The 15606-nt window shown below is 48.1% G+C and overlaps 1 protein-coding gene across 3 annotated transcripts in view; it reads left to right on the top strand.

The window, feature by feature from the left end:
* Positions 1-15606, top strand: part of RFTN1 (raftlin, lipid raft linker 1) — a 188673-nt gene that overhangs the window by 123910 nt on the left and 49157 nt on the right. For all 3 annotated transcript variants that reach the window (XM_037061356.1, XM_037061355.1, XM_037061354.1), the window contains exon 5: positions 6991-7315. In XM_037061356.1, the coding sequence (XP_036917251.1) occupies positions 6991-7315 (325 nt within the window). The remainder of the gene's footprint in view (positions 1-6990; positions 7316-15606) is intronic.

Raw genomic sequence — 15606 nt, 5'->3', positions numbered from 1 at the left:
GTAGACTAGAGTTAGACAAACACGTAGTCACCACAAGTTAGCCAAGCTGACACACAAAGTGGCCCACGACACCTTCTTCCTTAGATTCAGACAAAATGGTGTTCCAGTGTCTGCGACCCTTCACCTATACCATCTGATATGACCTGCGGGCATTGTAGTTCCCACCGCCCTATCAGCAGGAGCCTCTTCTGCTCCTGTTCCGTGTTACAGAGAGCTTTCATTTCCGCCACACCCAGCCCGTGTCCCGTCTCCCCCCCCCCTGGTTTCACCTGCCTGGTACACGGGATCTCCAACCCAAATACGTGCACGGGTCTAATACGTATCTGCACTTATCAGCAGCAGCATGCTGTTCACTTTGAAAGTAGAGTAACAGACAATACATTCTAGATTTTCTGGGACTGTCCCAGAAAATACGCTGTTGTCTTGAATAAAAATGATTCTTTAATATAATCCAGAGATGATATTTTTTAACAGTGCATTAAGACGTTTTATAGAAGTAAACTTAAAAAATCTTTTTCACATTGTGAGATTCCTGAATTTAGGTTGGGAAAATATTGTTACCATCAAATTTGCTCTTACTCGTTATAGAGCTATTGAATGGAGTCTTGGATCCATCAAAAACGGCCTTCTTAAATATCTGGTGCCTAAACCAGCAATTGTTACTTCCTTCAGTCTTGTGGGTGGGGCAGTTACTAAATGCAGCCAAAGTGAGAAGAAGGGGAATGAGGGTGTATCTCAGTTTAAACTGGTGTCCAGCTGGGCCTCTTGGCACAGGTTGGATTATAGAAAGTGGAAAGGGTGGTGTTACTGAAGGAGCTTCAGGCTGGATTTAGGATGCTCAGAATCATTCCCAGGCTTTCCCTGTGATACCCCCTGGGACATTTGACCAGTTTCCTCTTCTGTAAGGTATTATTTTGAGGCTAAGGTGATGCATATTAAAGTTCTCGGTAGGAGAGTTGTGCAGTGTTAACAGTCGCTATTTTAACTAATCACAGTTAGAGAAATTTTGTGGGGAAGTCTGTAACCAAGGTGACCTGGGTGTTCACAATTTGATCTGCCATGTCGATTTGACTCGATGCTCAGCTTGAGGTAACCGTGGCAACCAACAGCAGGTGTTGAGCACCCAGAGTAAAGTGAACTCAGGTGTATGAAGAATGGGGCAGGGATTCCAGAAACATGCCAGGGGGGAATAAATCTGGCAGGATGTGCTAAGTGAATACATGGGATCAGAGAAAGAGAAGGGCTAGGGAAGATGCCAGTGTGAGAGATGAGGTCGATGGTGGACCCCATCATCTGAGTCACTAGTCCTGTATTTCTGAGCCCCAGAGGAGAATCAGGGCCGTGGACTTCAGATTTGGGAATAGTCAACATATACCTAGTGGCTACACCCGGGTGAATACGGGAGGTCACCATGGGCAGAGGATGAACCCTGGCAAACACCACCTGATCCCCACCATGACCGTGCACTTGAGACTCGCTCAGTAAAGGTTGTGAATGAACAAGGAACAAATGAGTGAATGGGACAAAGACAGTCAAATGACTATATGAAAAAGAGAGAAGGAAGTGCGTACACTAGGGTAAGGCAGAAAACCAGAAGTGGGAAGGGCGGTTTAGCCAAATACCGATATTTATAGACTTTAAATGCAGTTCTTCTGGTTAAAAAGGACAGCTTACCATTTCTGGTAAACAGTCTGGCAGCCTATATCAAGCCCTTGTAAAGTTAATACCCCTTGACCTGTTAATTCTGTTTTTAGGGATCCACCCAAAGAAAACTAAGCAGAGCTGCAGACAAAGATTTGTGAAGAAAGATGTTTCATATTCCCAAGACGTGAACTTCCCTGGGAGGCTTGGGGTGGGGTGAGGGCCATTTAACTCCGGCATATTTTTTTAACTTTGGCATATTTTAAGTATTTTTGATGCTGTTCAGTGCTGTAGGGCAGGACGCCACATTTTCATTAATGCTTAAGATAAAAGATGATGAGCAAAGAAATCTTGTAATTTGCCCTCAGACCCTGCCCCTTTCCTCTGCTCTTGGGGTTACCTCAGTGGGAAAGTTGGGGCCACGCTGCAGGGTAAAGGGAGAGACTTTCTTGGCATTCGTGTTATGGCCCTTGTGGTTTCCGGTTCGACCTCATGTTGGGGCGTGCTGGCTTCTCGTGTCACGTTCCAGAAGTATTTTGAGAAGTTTCTTGAGTACATCAGGATGTTGTCCACCATCAAGCCTTTGCCCATCACAACCCTTCCTTCTGTCGACATTGCCCTTCTCCCTTCCTTTCACCTGTCTGGTGAACTCCTATTCACCCTTCAAAGCCTCCTGCAGATTTGGTCCCCAAATAGATTTTGTCTAGCACAATGTTTGGGGCAAAAAATTGAATTTTAAATGGTTAAGGTGAGGCATAAACACTCTGGTTCTGCCACACTCCCCACCTCTCTTCATTGCACTACACCATTCCATGTGTTACAGCCCTGACCTTTTGTGAAAAAGTTTTCTCAGTCTCCCCTTCAGTCAGACATAATCACTTTCATCCCTGCCGTTTCTGTACTTTTATATCCATTACTGCATTTATCTTATCACTTGGTATAAGAAGTCTGTCACATCCTATAAGAGATTTTTGGAATATTTGCCTTTTTAAAAAAATTTTAAAGGTCATGTGCATGCTCATTAGATAAAGTTTGAAACCTTAGACACAAATAGAAAGGTTACACAGCCATCATAATTCTGTGTCTATAAAGTTTAGGATCTTCATTCTTTAGATGACATTATAATAGAAGCATCATTGTGCCACCATCTTGATGTAATTATTTTTAAAGCCTCTTTACAATACTTGGCTGCATCTTCTTGAGAACCAGGCGACTGTTGTGTACAACCAGCACGTAAGCGCAGTGTCTGTCTGGGCCAGTGTAGGGACTTAGTAAATGTTTGCTGAATTCTGGAGCTGAAAAATCAGTCTCCAATCTTACCTTCAAGGAGCTCATACTATGAGAGGAGCCGTCCATATTTGCTCATTGCTCAGTGTGTTCATTTGTTTATTCAACAAATACATCGAGCGCCTACTCTGTATGCCAGGCATCAGTCTGCACTGGGGGCGCAGCGGTGCACAGAGGCCCTGCCTTCGTGGAATGTGTGTTCTCGAGCAACGACTTTGAACCTTTCCATCTCCTGGCACACGGAAGCTCAAATTCTGCAGCACACACACAAATATATGTTTTGCTGATCTGACAAAAATAGGTATAATTCTGACTGATTTACCAAAAATAATGTAATTACTTACCCTTTTTTTTTACCAAAAGTTACTTTTTAAAAAATCAGGTGCCTATATTTCTATATAAGGATTTCTGGTACCAAGAATTAACCAATCAGACAGAAACTTACAATGTAATGTGACCAATAAAATGCAACTCAATTATCTGATGTATGTATTTTTTGTTCAAGACAGGGCATTCACACTGGGTCGCTGTTGTTGTACTGGCTGTTGTCATTTTTTTATTTGACAGTCTAAGGGAAAAGAGGTCAGTGCCCCTGACTAAATAGTCAGGTACTGCGTGTTTTAAAAATTCTAGTGGTGCCCCAGTTGAAAATTGCTGTTCCGGAGCAGTAACCCCCAAACTTCAGAGTGTGCTGGAATCACCTGGCGGGCTTGCTAGAACATGAATCTCCGGGCCCCACTCCCAGACTTTATCATTCAGTGGGGCCTGAGAGCTTGCATTTCTAACAAGTTCCAAGGGGATGCTGATGCTGCTGATACAGGACCACACTTTGAGGACCCCGGGCACAGAGGACAAGTTTGTAGCACTTGGGCAAAGGAATATGGGAGAAGGGCACATGTTTGATTTGTGTCAAAGCCTCTCTGATTCTTCAAGAACCTAGGAGGAAGGAGATGGTGGGAGAAGTTCCCTGTGCCAAGAGTGTCCTCCTTGCTCTGGATGACTTTTGGGCATCTCTGCAGGACCACGGGAGCTTGGGACTGGTCAGGAGAGATGCGAGAGCAATAATGCTGGCCAATAATTGCACTGTGTCCCATCCTTAGGCACACTTGCCATACATAATGTCTAATCTTCAGAGCAACTGCAAGGAAAATATGATTGCCCCCCTTTTATAGATGAGAAAACTGAGGCTCAGAGAACTTACGCAACATGCTCTGGTTCCCCGAGCCATTGCATCATGTATGGGGTTCCAAGCCAGGCCTTTCTGCTTTCAAACCCCATGACTCCACATGAGACTGGCTTCTAGTTGAGCTCTCAGCAGGACCAGTTTCTTAAATGTTTCAGTGGTCGTAGCTGTCTTCTCTGTGGTAAGCCACTGGTAGCAGGGACTGTGCACCTGTTCCTCAAGGCCGCAGAAATGGAGAGGCTGAGACTTGCAGTTTATTAGGGAGAAAGGTCTAGTGGAGCTGGAGACCTGAGACACACATCTGCAGTTTGAGTGGACATAGCTGTATCTGGAAATTGATAGTGTTAGTTTTTTCAAATTTAGAAATTAGTGGAAGTTCAGTTTTAGTTTACTTTTGCTCCAGGTTTAATGCATTGGGAAGTTGCATAATGCATTTACAAGTAAATGAAAAGCCAATCTTCTCAAACCCTTCTGAAGAAGAGTAGGCTGGCTGGTGGCATGACTTCACAGTTAAGACTAGAGAAAAGGCAGCTCCCTCCACTGCAAAGGGAACTTGGGAAGTTAGTGCTGAAGTAGCCCAGTTCCCAGGCTCTGACACATTTCAGAATGCTGCCTTGGCCCTGGCCAGGTAGCTTAGTTGGTTGGAGCATTGTCCTGATACGACACGGCTGCAGGTTCAATCCCCGGTCAGGGTACATGCAAGAAGCAACCAATGAATGCATAAATACGCGGAACAAAACAACTCTCTCTCTCTCTCAAACCGATAAATGTAAAGTCTGTCAACGACCTGGATTATTTCACTTTAGCTTCATGTAGAAGGACTTTCAAAGATTTGTGCTTCAGCATAATGCTCTCAAGGGTTGAGAATATGTAAGTGGCGTAAGAAGAAATGCTCCTCATTTTCTATGAAACTGAAGAAGACAGTTTTGCTCCGTATCTCTACAAGAGTCATACAGTAAGTTTCTCTGGTCCTTACTAGCAAGTTATGCTTCCTTTTTATGGCCTGGGCATGTTCCCTCATTTCGTTTGAGGACTGGAAAGTCCATTGCCTTTCCCTTTTTGCCTGTGTTACCAGGAATCTCAGAGCCGTTAGGTGTATGCAGTAGCTTCCTGTAGCCTCAGGTTCTTTGGTATAATCATCTCCCTACCCTTTTGTTACCTCTGTAACACACGTTTTATAGGCTTTCCAAAATAATTTATGAAAGTAGGTGAATATCATAGATTGGTAAGTAAAAAATGAGTTTTCGGAATGGAAGGATGACTTTGAGGGTCTTTTTTTTTTTAAGTTTTGAAGAGTCAGTCGAGCTAACCGTGCGCATATGTGTGAACACATACATGTCCAAAAACATGTATGTGCTTAATGTCTTGATGTATCCACTTAGAATCTTGTATTTAAGAGAATGAATTTGGGTCTGAGCCAGACCTTGCTTTGAACACTGGCTACTCCCTGCTCGCTTCATGATTTAACATGTCTCAGTGTCCTCGTCTGAAATGGAGATATAATGATACCATGCATAGTCACTGAAGAATTAAAACAATGTATAAAAGTGCCTAAAGCAGTGCCAGGCACTGCAGTCAGTGGCAATTACTACTTTACTGTTAATCGCTCTTGTCATGTCCAGCACAGGCTAGACTTTATCGAAAGCCTGGACTGTGCATTGGCAACTGCCCCAGATTCTTTTCTAGAATATACGGTGTTGAACTAAAATGACCTTCTGCTGAAAGTTTGGGCCGTTCAGCCAGAGACGGCTGCCAAGGCTTGCTTCTCCCTGAGAGAGAGCAGCTCCATGCTGGTATTTCTTACAAATTCTCAAATGACAGGAGGTGATCACTGCATAGACTCAAGATTGGCCAAGGTCATCCACTTAGGGGCTGGTGACTAAGACTTAACTGGCTCTGAGGTCTCTACCTCCCGATTTGTTTGAGCGTCCTTGCCCAGAAAGTCCCCTAAAGTCCATCTTCTAGTTTTGCCTGGCTTTTGCTTGATTGTATTAAGCTGTTACTTTCCTTTTCCTTCCCCCGCCTCCATGTATGACTGCTACATTCAGTTGCCTGGGGAATTTTTTAGGGAGAGGAGAGTTAAAATGCCATGATCCTCCATGTGGCGATTACGCCCCCATTTTCTGAGCTCAGGAAGTGAGATGGAAAGTACCCATTACCTAGACTGGATGGTAAGCTGCAGAATCACGAGTGTGCTGAGTGATGCCTGTGGACCACGCATGGTCTTAGGGCTCCTCCAGCTTTGCCTGGGACTGAGAGTACCACCAAGTAGGTGTCCATCACACCTCCCCTCTTGCGGGAACGTGCGCATCAGCTTTCGCACCGTGCTGATTTTCCCCACCTCTGCCCTTTGCTGCCAAAACAATTGTTTAAAAGAGGAAGCTCTTTGGGTCATAAAATGTCATCTGGTACTTAGTATATGGTTATGCAGAATACTGGGTTGTACAGTAGCTTGATTGGCAGGAAGTAGGTGATTCATCAGGAAAAAAAAAAGAAGAAAGAAACTTGCCAAATGAACTTCCTCTTTCAAACTCTCTTTGTACTAGCTCATCCTTTTATAACCTTTTTCTAGCCTCTTAGGGAAAAAAATAAGTAGTAAGGACTAGTGCAGTGTTTCAAAGAGAGGTAATCCCAGTCCCTTTTGCCCAATGGGTTGTTTTTCTGTAGTTAGAATAAGGCCGGTGCCCAGTCTCCAGGCGAGGCCGGCGTGGGAGTGGCTACTGCCTTGAGGACACAGAGCCTTCGCTGGCTGGATACAGTTCCTGTTCACAGTGAAATATCCTCTAGGCCTGCAGTGGGTCGTTTTGGATGTTGCACACGGTCCCCCATTTGGTCGAGCGTCCCACTCACTCGGGTCCCTTCATTCATTTGCCTCACAGATCCAGGAGGCTGCAAGTCGGGGCCTGAAATTCGTCGGTGTCATACCTCAGTACCACTGCCCTGGGGACTCAGCAGGCAACAGTTCCCAGGTGGAGGCCAGAGATGTGAGAGCAGAGCCAGGCGGGGGTGGGGATAAGAAGAACCCAGGTGCTCCGGCAGGGGTGGATGGAAGCCCAGAGCCAAACCTGCGCCCAAGACGGGAGGCAGCCGTAGCCGAACAACCCAGCTTGCCTTTGGAAGAAGGGGACGATGCAGAATCTTCCAAGACTCTGGATGGACCGGATGGTGACCTGTCTGAAATGCGTGAGGAAACACTCTCGGGAAGTAAGTATGTCAGTACAGGGCCTTTCGACCCACGGGAGGAGAGACTTACAGTTCTTTAGTAATCCCTGTGGCCTTTTAGGAAAAAGAAAAGGAATTAGAGTGTGGAGACAGCCATCCATCCAATAGGGGGAACTTTATCAAGCACTTTTCAGGGCCTCCTGACTGTTTCCTTACTGAAGTTGCACTTCTGAGGAGCGCAGAACCACATAAATTGGACTTGCAATTGCTCCCAAATGTCACGTTTGAAGCGGATTCGAGAAGGCGAGTTGTTTCATGCCCCGAGCTCTCTCACTGCCCTTGAGTTACCCCGCTCTAACACAGGAAGTGTTAACGTGCTGGCTTCGGTGCAGAACGGACGCTCCATTTTTGGTTCGCTGGTTTTGAATATCTGCCTGAAGAAAGAGATCCAGAAAGCCCGTTGAGACCAAATTGTGCGGGAAGCTGGCGATTCAACTCGCTAGGCTGTAAACAACCAGATTTCAGGGCGTTTCATACAGTCGATTGATCAGCACCACGGGGAGAACACTCGGCGAGGATATGTGAGTCCTCTTAATCACATTGTAAGGGCCAGCAGCAGCGTATGCGCTTTTAGACTAGGGATTTCCCCTATCAGCACAACTGCGGTGATAGTGGCCGACCTTTGTTAATACTTCCAGGGACCGGGTCCTGTGCCAATCAACATTTTATATGACCGATCTGTTTATTTTCCCTATAGCCCTAGGATTTGGGTGAGCTCTTGTATCATTGCCCATTTCACGGCTGAGTAAACTGAGGTTCGGAGAGTAAATGTCTTTGTCCGGGCTGAAAATTGGCCGATCAGGCATGTGACCCCAGACAGGCTTAGTACCCATCCCATTCACCTCTGTACGTGGGCTTTCCTGTATGATACTCTGTTGGGCCAGAAAGATTTGCTGAGACCCTCAGTTTTTAGCGAGTGATGTTTCTCTTCACTTCCCCACAATTCCCTGTCCTCTTCTTCCTCCAGGAGATCTAACATCCAGCCGTTTCCTGAGAGTCGTGCACGTATCTGAGCTGTGGGGCCTCTTCTAGTCTTTGGAAGATGGATTAGTAATAAGACTGCCAGGGGGAGACTGCCAGACCTTAGGAGGCCTTTCTCTTTTGCCTTCCCGGGTCATCTCCCTGGTTAATGTTATTATTTATTTACTAATTCTTGGAATTAGCCTTAAATAAATGATGAAGAACAGTCCATCCTTTGAAATAGAAAAGAAGGTGAAATGGGGTTTTTTATTTTGGTTATGACAATACTTTCTCTTTTTCATTGGTTTTAGACAGAGAGAAACATCAATTTTTTTGTTGTTCCACTTGTTTATGCATTCATTGGTTGATCCTCATATGTGCCCTGACCAGGGATCGAACCCACAACCTTGACATAGCAGGATGATGCCCTAACCAACTGAGCTATCAGGCCAGGGCTTGTCAGTGCTTCCTGAAAAGAAAATTGTAGGGTACTTCATTCAGGGGACTTACTTGCAAAGTTGATTTAGAGGGAGAGATGGGTGCTGCCTCAGTTCTTGGATACATTAGGATTACTGTTTCACGAGGCCTGGGTCCCTCTTAAATATACACTGAAGTAGAGCTCTTCATTTAGGAGGGTTTTCGCTGTTTGAGGGAGACTTCTGCTCCCTCCCGCGGAGCTGAGAGCACCGTCAGAGCCTGTGTGTGCCTCCTAATGAATGCCCAAATCTCATTCCAGAAACCTCCCTCTGCTCGCTGCTGTCGGGCTGCGTGTTTGTGCCCCGAATCCTGAGAAGGGAGGTGAGCCCCCTTAGGCCCTTCTTTATAATCCAGGAGCCTGAGGGGGCGAGGGTTCAGGGCTTGCATTGACACCCCCAGGAGAACGGGGCAGGAGCCGTGGAGGGGCAGGTAGCGCAGTGGTTTCCTAACCACTGTTAGGAAAAGACCAGACTATTTACATGCCAGCTTGCTCTCTTCTTGCTAGGCAGTCTGGCCAGGGGACCCTTCTGTGTGTGCGTCAGTGTCTTACCCTGTAGAATATGGATAGGACAGCCGTTCCTTGCTGAAAGGTTAAAGGAGATGTACATATAAAGCACTTAGCACTTTCATAAGTGTGACCTCTTATTATTGGGGTACAGTCCCGGTCACTGACGTTGGCTTCTGCATGGAACCCCGGCTTCGAGAAAGGAGGCAGTTAATCCTGAGGTTCCCCTGTGCCGGAATCTACTTTTCTCCAAGACTTTTTCCAGACGGTCTGCCTTCTGTGGTCAACACCTGGGAGAGTTAATTGGGGGGATTTGTCTGAGGACCCACCCTTCCCCCAGGTGCCTTCTGCTGTCCTGTGACTCTTCGCCTTCCCCATCACTCATCAAACACACAGAGACCCCTGGACACCCACCTGTCTTGGCTTGTGTCTCGTTTCTTCAAGTCCCTATTGTCTAGCAGAAAACTAGTTTCGGCTGCAGGATACGGATGGGTTCGCGCGTGTCGGGAGGTGGTCAGCCCAGTGGCGGATGGGCATTTTAGCTGTGGAGGGCATTATAGCACCACCCCCTCCCCTTCCCCCTCTCCCCTGATCTCATGAGGTGGGCAGCTATCTACTGTCTGCACACAAGTCTGGCTCTGATCTTTCTGCTCAGGAGGCCATAGGTTCTCTGAAATGTAGGCAGCTCAGTGTTATCTTGTTTCTCTTTTTGTAGACTAAACGAGCCGTGGGATATTTTTCATGAGCCAGTGAGCACCCAGGGATCCCTCATGCCCGGGCCTGGCCTTTTGGCGGAAGGGCAGACAACGGCCATGATGGCGGCAGCCCTCTCCATGACCTGAGTTCTGCCCGTGTGTCACCCCAACTGCATGCACAGCAGCTCTGTGACAGAAGATGCTGCTGTTGTGCCCATTTCTGTGCCCTCGTGCAGTCCAAGTTCATCTCACAGCTTTAGTGTTCAGCATCCCTGGAGACCACATGTCCAGGGACCCTGTCCACTCCAGCCATGGCCCTCTTCTGACTGTAGCCTCTCTACTAATCTTTCTCCTGGGAAGTCTCATGATTTCCTTGCACCACGCGGTACCCTCCACGAGCACCACCCTTCATGAGCAACCCCCCCGCCCGCCAAGCGTCTCCACTGCTTACTCAGATTTCTACTTGCCTTTCTCTCAGGGACCCCTAAGGAGGGTGAAGTGTTTTACTTTTCCTTCTGCCAGGTGGGCTTAAATAGGCAATCACAGCAAGACAATTTTAAAATGTCCTGAGGGAGCCTCCTTCCTTTCCCCCTCTTTCCCCTCGTTTAATTTATTTCCTTTATAGGAGACCTAGGGGAGCCAGTTGAGGCTGCGACTGCTCAGGCAGGGCTGCCAGCGAATTCTTCATCCGGAAGCAGGGCAGGTCGCCCCCTCCCCATTCCCACAGGCTCCAGAGAGCAGCGGCTCTGGTCCAGAGGTCATGCTCCTCTCGCCCGCGTGGGTCCCTGGGGAGCCCATCACGCGGTTTTCTTCCTGCACATCGACTTTTATTTCCTGGTCCCGGGGAATCTCCTGTTGGTCTGGTGGCCTCGCTGTGCAGAGATCACCTGAGCTGGCACAGCGACAGCCCCGTGCCTCGCCGCTCCGGGATGCTTCCCTTTTCCTTTCTCACACTCCCTCCACCCCGTGACGGGCCCCTTGGGAGGCATTTCTGTCTGGGGGGGGTATGTTTTCTTCACATGTAACCAACAGGCTGGGTGGGGGAGGCCACTGCAGGGAGGTTAGGAAGGCGTGGCCAGATGTCCAGCTGTCACTTCCCGTCCTGTCCCTCCCTCTGCGTCTCTGTGGCTGCAACTTTGGTCACAGAAACAAGGAGGCGGGACAGGTTCATACAAATTAGAATTATTCTCACTGTCGCCGACACAATAATAAAATGTCTTCAAAGCCCTGCCCTTCCTACCCTGTACCCACTCACTTAAAATGCTTAGAAATGGCAGTCAGAAACCCGAGCCAGCGATCTCAGGGGTGCTTCTTGGCTGCGGGCATTTTAGTGAGTAGGCCACCTTGGCGGGCAGCTCAGTGTGAGTGGAGAGAGAGGAGGTGCCCTCCTGAGTCTGGCTTTTCGGATACGTGGCCACCTTCCCTTCCCGCGCCCCCAGGATAGTTCTACCCCGTGGGTCTGCCCCCATCCCAGTCTGCCACCTGCCACCATCTTTCTGGCCTTCCAGTCCATTAACAAACAGCTATTGAACTCCCACCCGTGGTCATCAGCTCCTGCTCTCTGTGTATTGATGAGATTAGCCTCTTGTTAGATTTGGGAAACAGCCGGGCTTTGGGGTTTGAAAGACTCTTGGCTTTGCCACCTACCAGTTTATGATTTCTGGGGGACCCACTTAAGGCTTCTGGGTGCAGAGCTGGTGGAGACTGGGAGAGTCCCATGAGATGGGGAAGGTGAAAAGGCTCTTGTCGATACAGCCTGAATGTCTGTGGCTGCTGAGATCCTTACCAGTGGATCCCTGTGGTGCACAGTGCATGCAGTGGTTCCCACACTTTGCCCGGCGGAACAGGCCTCAGCCAGACCCAGAGGGGCTTGCTATTAGTCTCTGAGCCTGATCAAAGCCTGAAGCAGCCTTCTTCCAGGTCCAGCAATCCAGATGGGCCCAAGGCCCTCTGCCCTCTCTTCTCACCATGGTGCCCACAGTCCAACCTTCCCAGTGCAAACCATTTGGCTCAGCTCCCCCTGCCCATGACCTCAGCAGACCTTAGCTCCCCACTTGGTCATGCTACCAGGCCAAGTCTGACTCCACTTGTTTCTTCCCATCCAGCTAACTCACCAGCCTGCTCCTTCTCCCAGTCTAGCCCTTGGAGCCCCATGCCTTAAGCCAGACTCTGAACCCTCTCTTTCCTCCAGCCTGGAGGTCTCCTAGAACCCCAGGACCCAGCTGGTCCTAGGTCAAAGACTCTCTGGGGCCTTACCTGCAGACTGGCTGCAGACTTCCACCTCATGCCTAAGGTCCTACTGCCTGGTGCAGGCCTCAGAACTGGCATTCTGCCTCCTTCTGCCCTGCTCCCCGGATCTTAGCAGGGCCAGAGTGGGCCTGGCTATACGGCTGGCAGCACCCAGTGGGGCCCATGTCCCCTTGTCCTCCCCTAGCTCCCTGCACTTATCTGGCTTAGGTCAATCCAGTAAACATACAAGCATCATCTATCACATTACAGGAATTTGTGTGGACACAGAGGATCTGAATGGCATAAGGCTAGGTCCACTGTGTCAGGGAGAAATAGCAAGACAAAACAAAGATAGAAGACAGTTGTTTTATTTTTTTAATCCTCACCTGAGGACATGTTTTTATTGACTTTTAGAGAGAGAGAAACACTGATGTGAGAGAGCTATATCGATCGGTTGCCTCCTGTACGTACCCTAACTGGGAATTGAACCCTCAACCTCTGGCGTACAGGGACGATGCTCCAACCAACTGAGCCACCCAGCCAGGGCAGAGATACAAGACAGTGGTGATGCTTCCGCGGTGCTGTGCCCGCCCAGGTCTTCAGCCATTCTCAGAATATTCTCAGAAACAGTGCCGTCCCCCTCCTTTGGGACTTTCTGTCCCATGCCTGGAAATACCTTCCAGCTGGGGTCATGACAGAGTCACAGAGCAGCTGAGAAAATTTAAATAAACTTGGGGATTCTTTCTGGAATCCCTGGTGCCTGCTCATGTGTGTTGGAGAATCAGAATATTCAAACATCAAAGGACATCATTCAGGGCTGGTTTCTCTTGGCTGGTTTCCACGTTAAGTGCAGAGAGGATGGGGGCCAAGGAGACAGTGGGACAGAGGGGTTTACTAAAGGGTTACGCATTTGAAATCAGGTTTCTCCCAATATTTCATTACTACTAATACTTTGGAGGCCCATGATTCCAGCAGTATTTCCTTTCCTTCCTGGAAAATGCATTTCTGTCTCTGGCTGTGGTCCTGCAGCCCAGGGAGGGTCCAGACGGGAAGGTGGGGGCGCTGTCAGTGCCGCACACTTACCTGGTGTGATGGTCCCCCTCCTCCCTTCCACCCCACACTCTCACTTCTGGCTCTGGCCTTCCCCTTTTTCTGTTTCATTACGCACTTGGTCAAGTTGTGTTTTTGTCTTGCCATGTGTGGGGGGGATCCCATGTGACCAAGGGTTGGCATATATTTTTGGACTTTGGCCACTTCCATATTCCCCACTCGCTTCTTCCATGGGAAGCCTGTGATGGATCGTTCTTTTTTTTCTGTGCATCTGTACTGGACTGTAGCAGACTCTGGTGACTGGTGCTTTGGCCCCCCTTGGAGTCACCTGAGACCAGCTTTCTCAGCCTACAGGTGTCCCTCAGAATGGGAACACGCCCAGCAGGCCCAGAATTAATGCCTCAAGAATGGCCCTCAATCCCCAGGAATAAGGCCCTGGTTTCCTTGCCCCTTGGTGAGGCAGTTTGAGGTGTGTGTTCTCTACAGCATCTCAGGGAAACTGAGCCCCAAAGGCCAGAGGGGTAACCCTCTCATTAATGCCACCCTTCACTGGTTCTCATCTCCCCCCTATTTCCCACCTCTCCCCTCTCACTCTGTTTCCTGGGATCACTTCCCAAATAAACTACATCCCAGGGTCTGCTTTTGAAGAAATCCAAATGAAATCAAGGAGTTATTAAAGCATTGCTTATCTTCTTTCCTTGGTAGCTATGACTGTTACTTGAATTCCTTGGCACTCAGGGCTGGAAAATACCTGATGACCTAGTTCACATCCTGTCCCCACTCCCAGCTCCAATCTGTTGCTTGATTCCCCTCCATTATGAACCTTGCTTTGCATGACCTAGCATCCTCCAAGTGTGTGTTTCAAAGTCACAAAGTAGTCTAGTGACCGCCAGTTCTATACACCAAGATCTGATTTATCATGTGAAAGTGCTTGCTGGCTGGAGATGGCTTCCTGAGTCAGACAAGTGGACTGAGAAAGGGAATTCGGGGTGGGGATAATCAACAGGCCAGAGTCAGTTGTTTGAAATCCAGGTGGCCCCTTGTGAAGATGGACACCTCCCTTTTCTAATTGGTTCCAGCCAATAGGTAGCTAGAAGTGGCCCCTCCCTTCCTGTAGCTTAACTCCTGCTGATGACAGAGGCTTGTGGCCCCACATTGCTCCCCTGAGACCCCTGCTGATGCTTGCTCACATGGGGCTGGGAGAAAACTTCCTTTGCCCTGAATACAGTTCCTGTGCGGGATAATTTTAGGTGTTACACGGATGGACATATTTGGTATTAATGTGCCTCATCACTGTCTCCTGTTTATAGCAAGTGGTAGTTGTTTCCCTTATGATATGGAAGCAGTTTTCTTTTAAAAATGTGTTTATTTAGATAAAGGAAAGTGAGTCCATTTATTTGGATAGTACCAAAATTGTGAAATGCTGGAAGAGCAGATGCAGCATCCCAGAGCGTGGGTGCAGGCCAGGTGTCTCCTGCAGGGCGCGTGGGTACGCTCTGTCTTTTTTGCTAATGTCAGCCATTGTGTATGACCTTGACAATATTTCTTTGAAACAGTGGTGGCGATTTTCTTATTGAAACAGATATTTTTGGAAACCAAAGCGTATTCCTGAGTAGCCTGTGTAAGCAGAGCTTTTTAAGCCTGGTGAACTCTGACTGACTGCACCAGTAGCACAGAAATAGACCTTCAGACTTTTAGGTTGGGAATCCAGGTGTTTGCTCCCGGAGGCCGATGCTGCTCACCCGCAGCTGGCAGCACGTACGGCGGGCGGCGGGCGTGGGGCAGCTGCTGGCTGGTGGTGACTATTGATCTTCGAAGAACTGAGCTATAAATGAAGGAACAGAAAGTCTAGCGCCCCCCTCCAGTGTCTGCCGGCCTGGCTGAGCAGACTGACCACTCCAGGAAGGAACCCTTGTTTACGGGAATGTATTTATTTTTACATATCAATGATGTATTTTTGATGTACTTGATTAAGTGTTATGGGTTCAGCCCCAGGAAACACCACTGCAGTTTATAAATAGTGAGTTCAGGGGGCGTACAAGGTTCCTGGAATTACAGCAGTATTTTTTGCTTTTATGGGCCTGTGTACATTTACTATTTTTTTAAGACCAGCTCTCGCCCAAGTATGTCTGCTTTTTCTTTCAAAACACCTTTGTCTGAATTTCTAGGACTGTCTGCTCTGTCCTCTCAAAACCCCAACTGTACAAATTAATCCCAGATAAGAGCAGTTCATTCTGTGCCAGATTCAAAACTCAAGTCCTCCACTTGAAGTTCAACCTTTGGGGCCCATGTCACTTTTCCAGCACTCTCAACTTTCTACTCAGACTCAGGTTGTATTGTTTGTCCGCAGTGTACAC

Source organism: Sturnira hondurensis, unplaced genomic scaffold, assembly GCF_014824575.4.
Source record: "Sturnira hondurensis isolate 20B ecotype Veracruz unplaced genomic scaffold, ASM1482457v3 Scaffold0013299, whole genome shotgun sequence".
Taxonomy (NCBI): Eukaryota; Metazoa; Chordata; class Mammalia; order Chiroptera; family Phyllostomidae; genus Sturnira; species Sturnira hondurensis.
The sequence above is the reverse complement of the archived record's forward strand: the minus strand, read 5'-3'. Positions and strand labels throughout refer to the sequence as shown.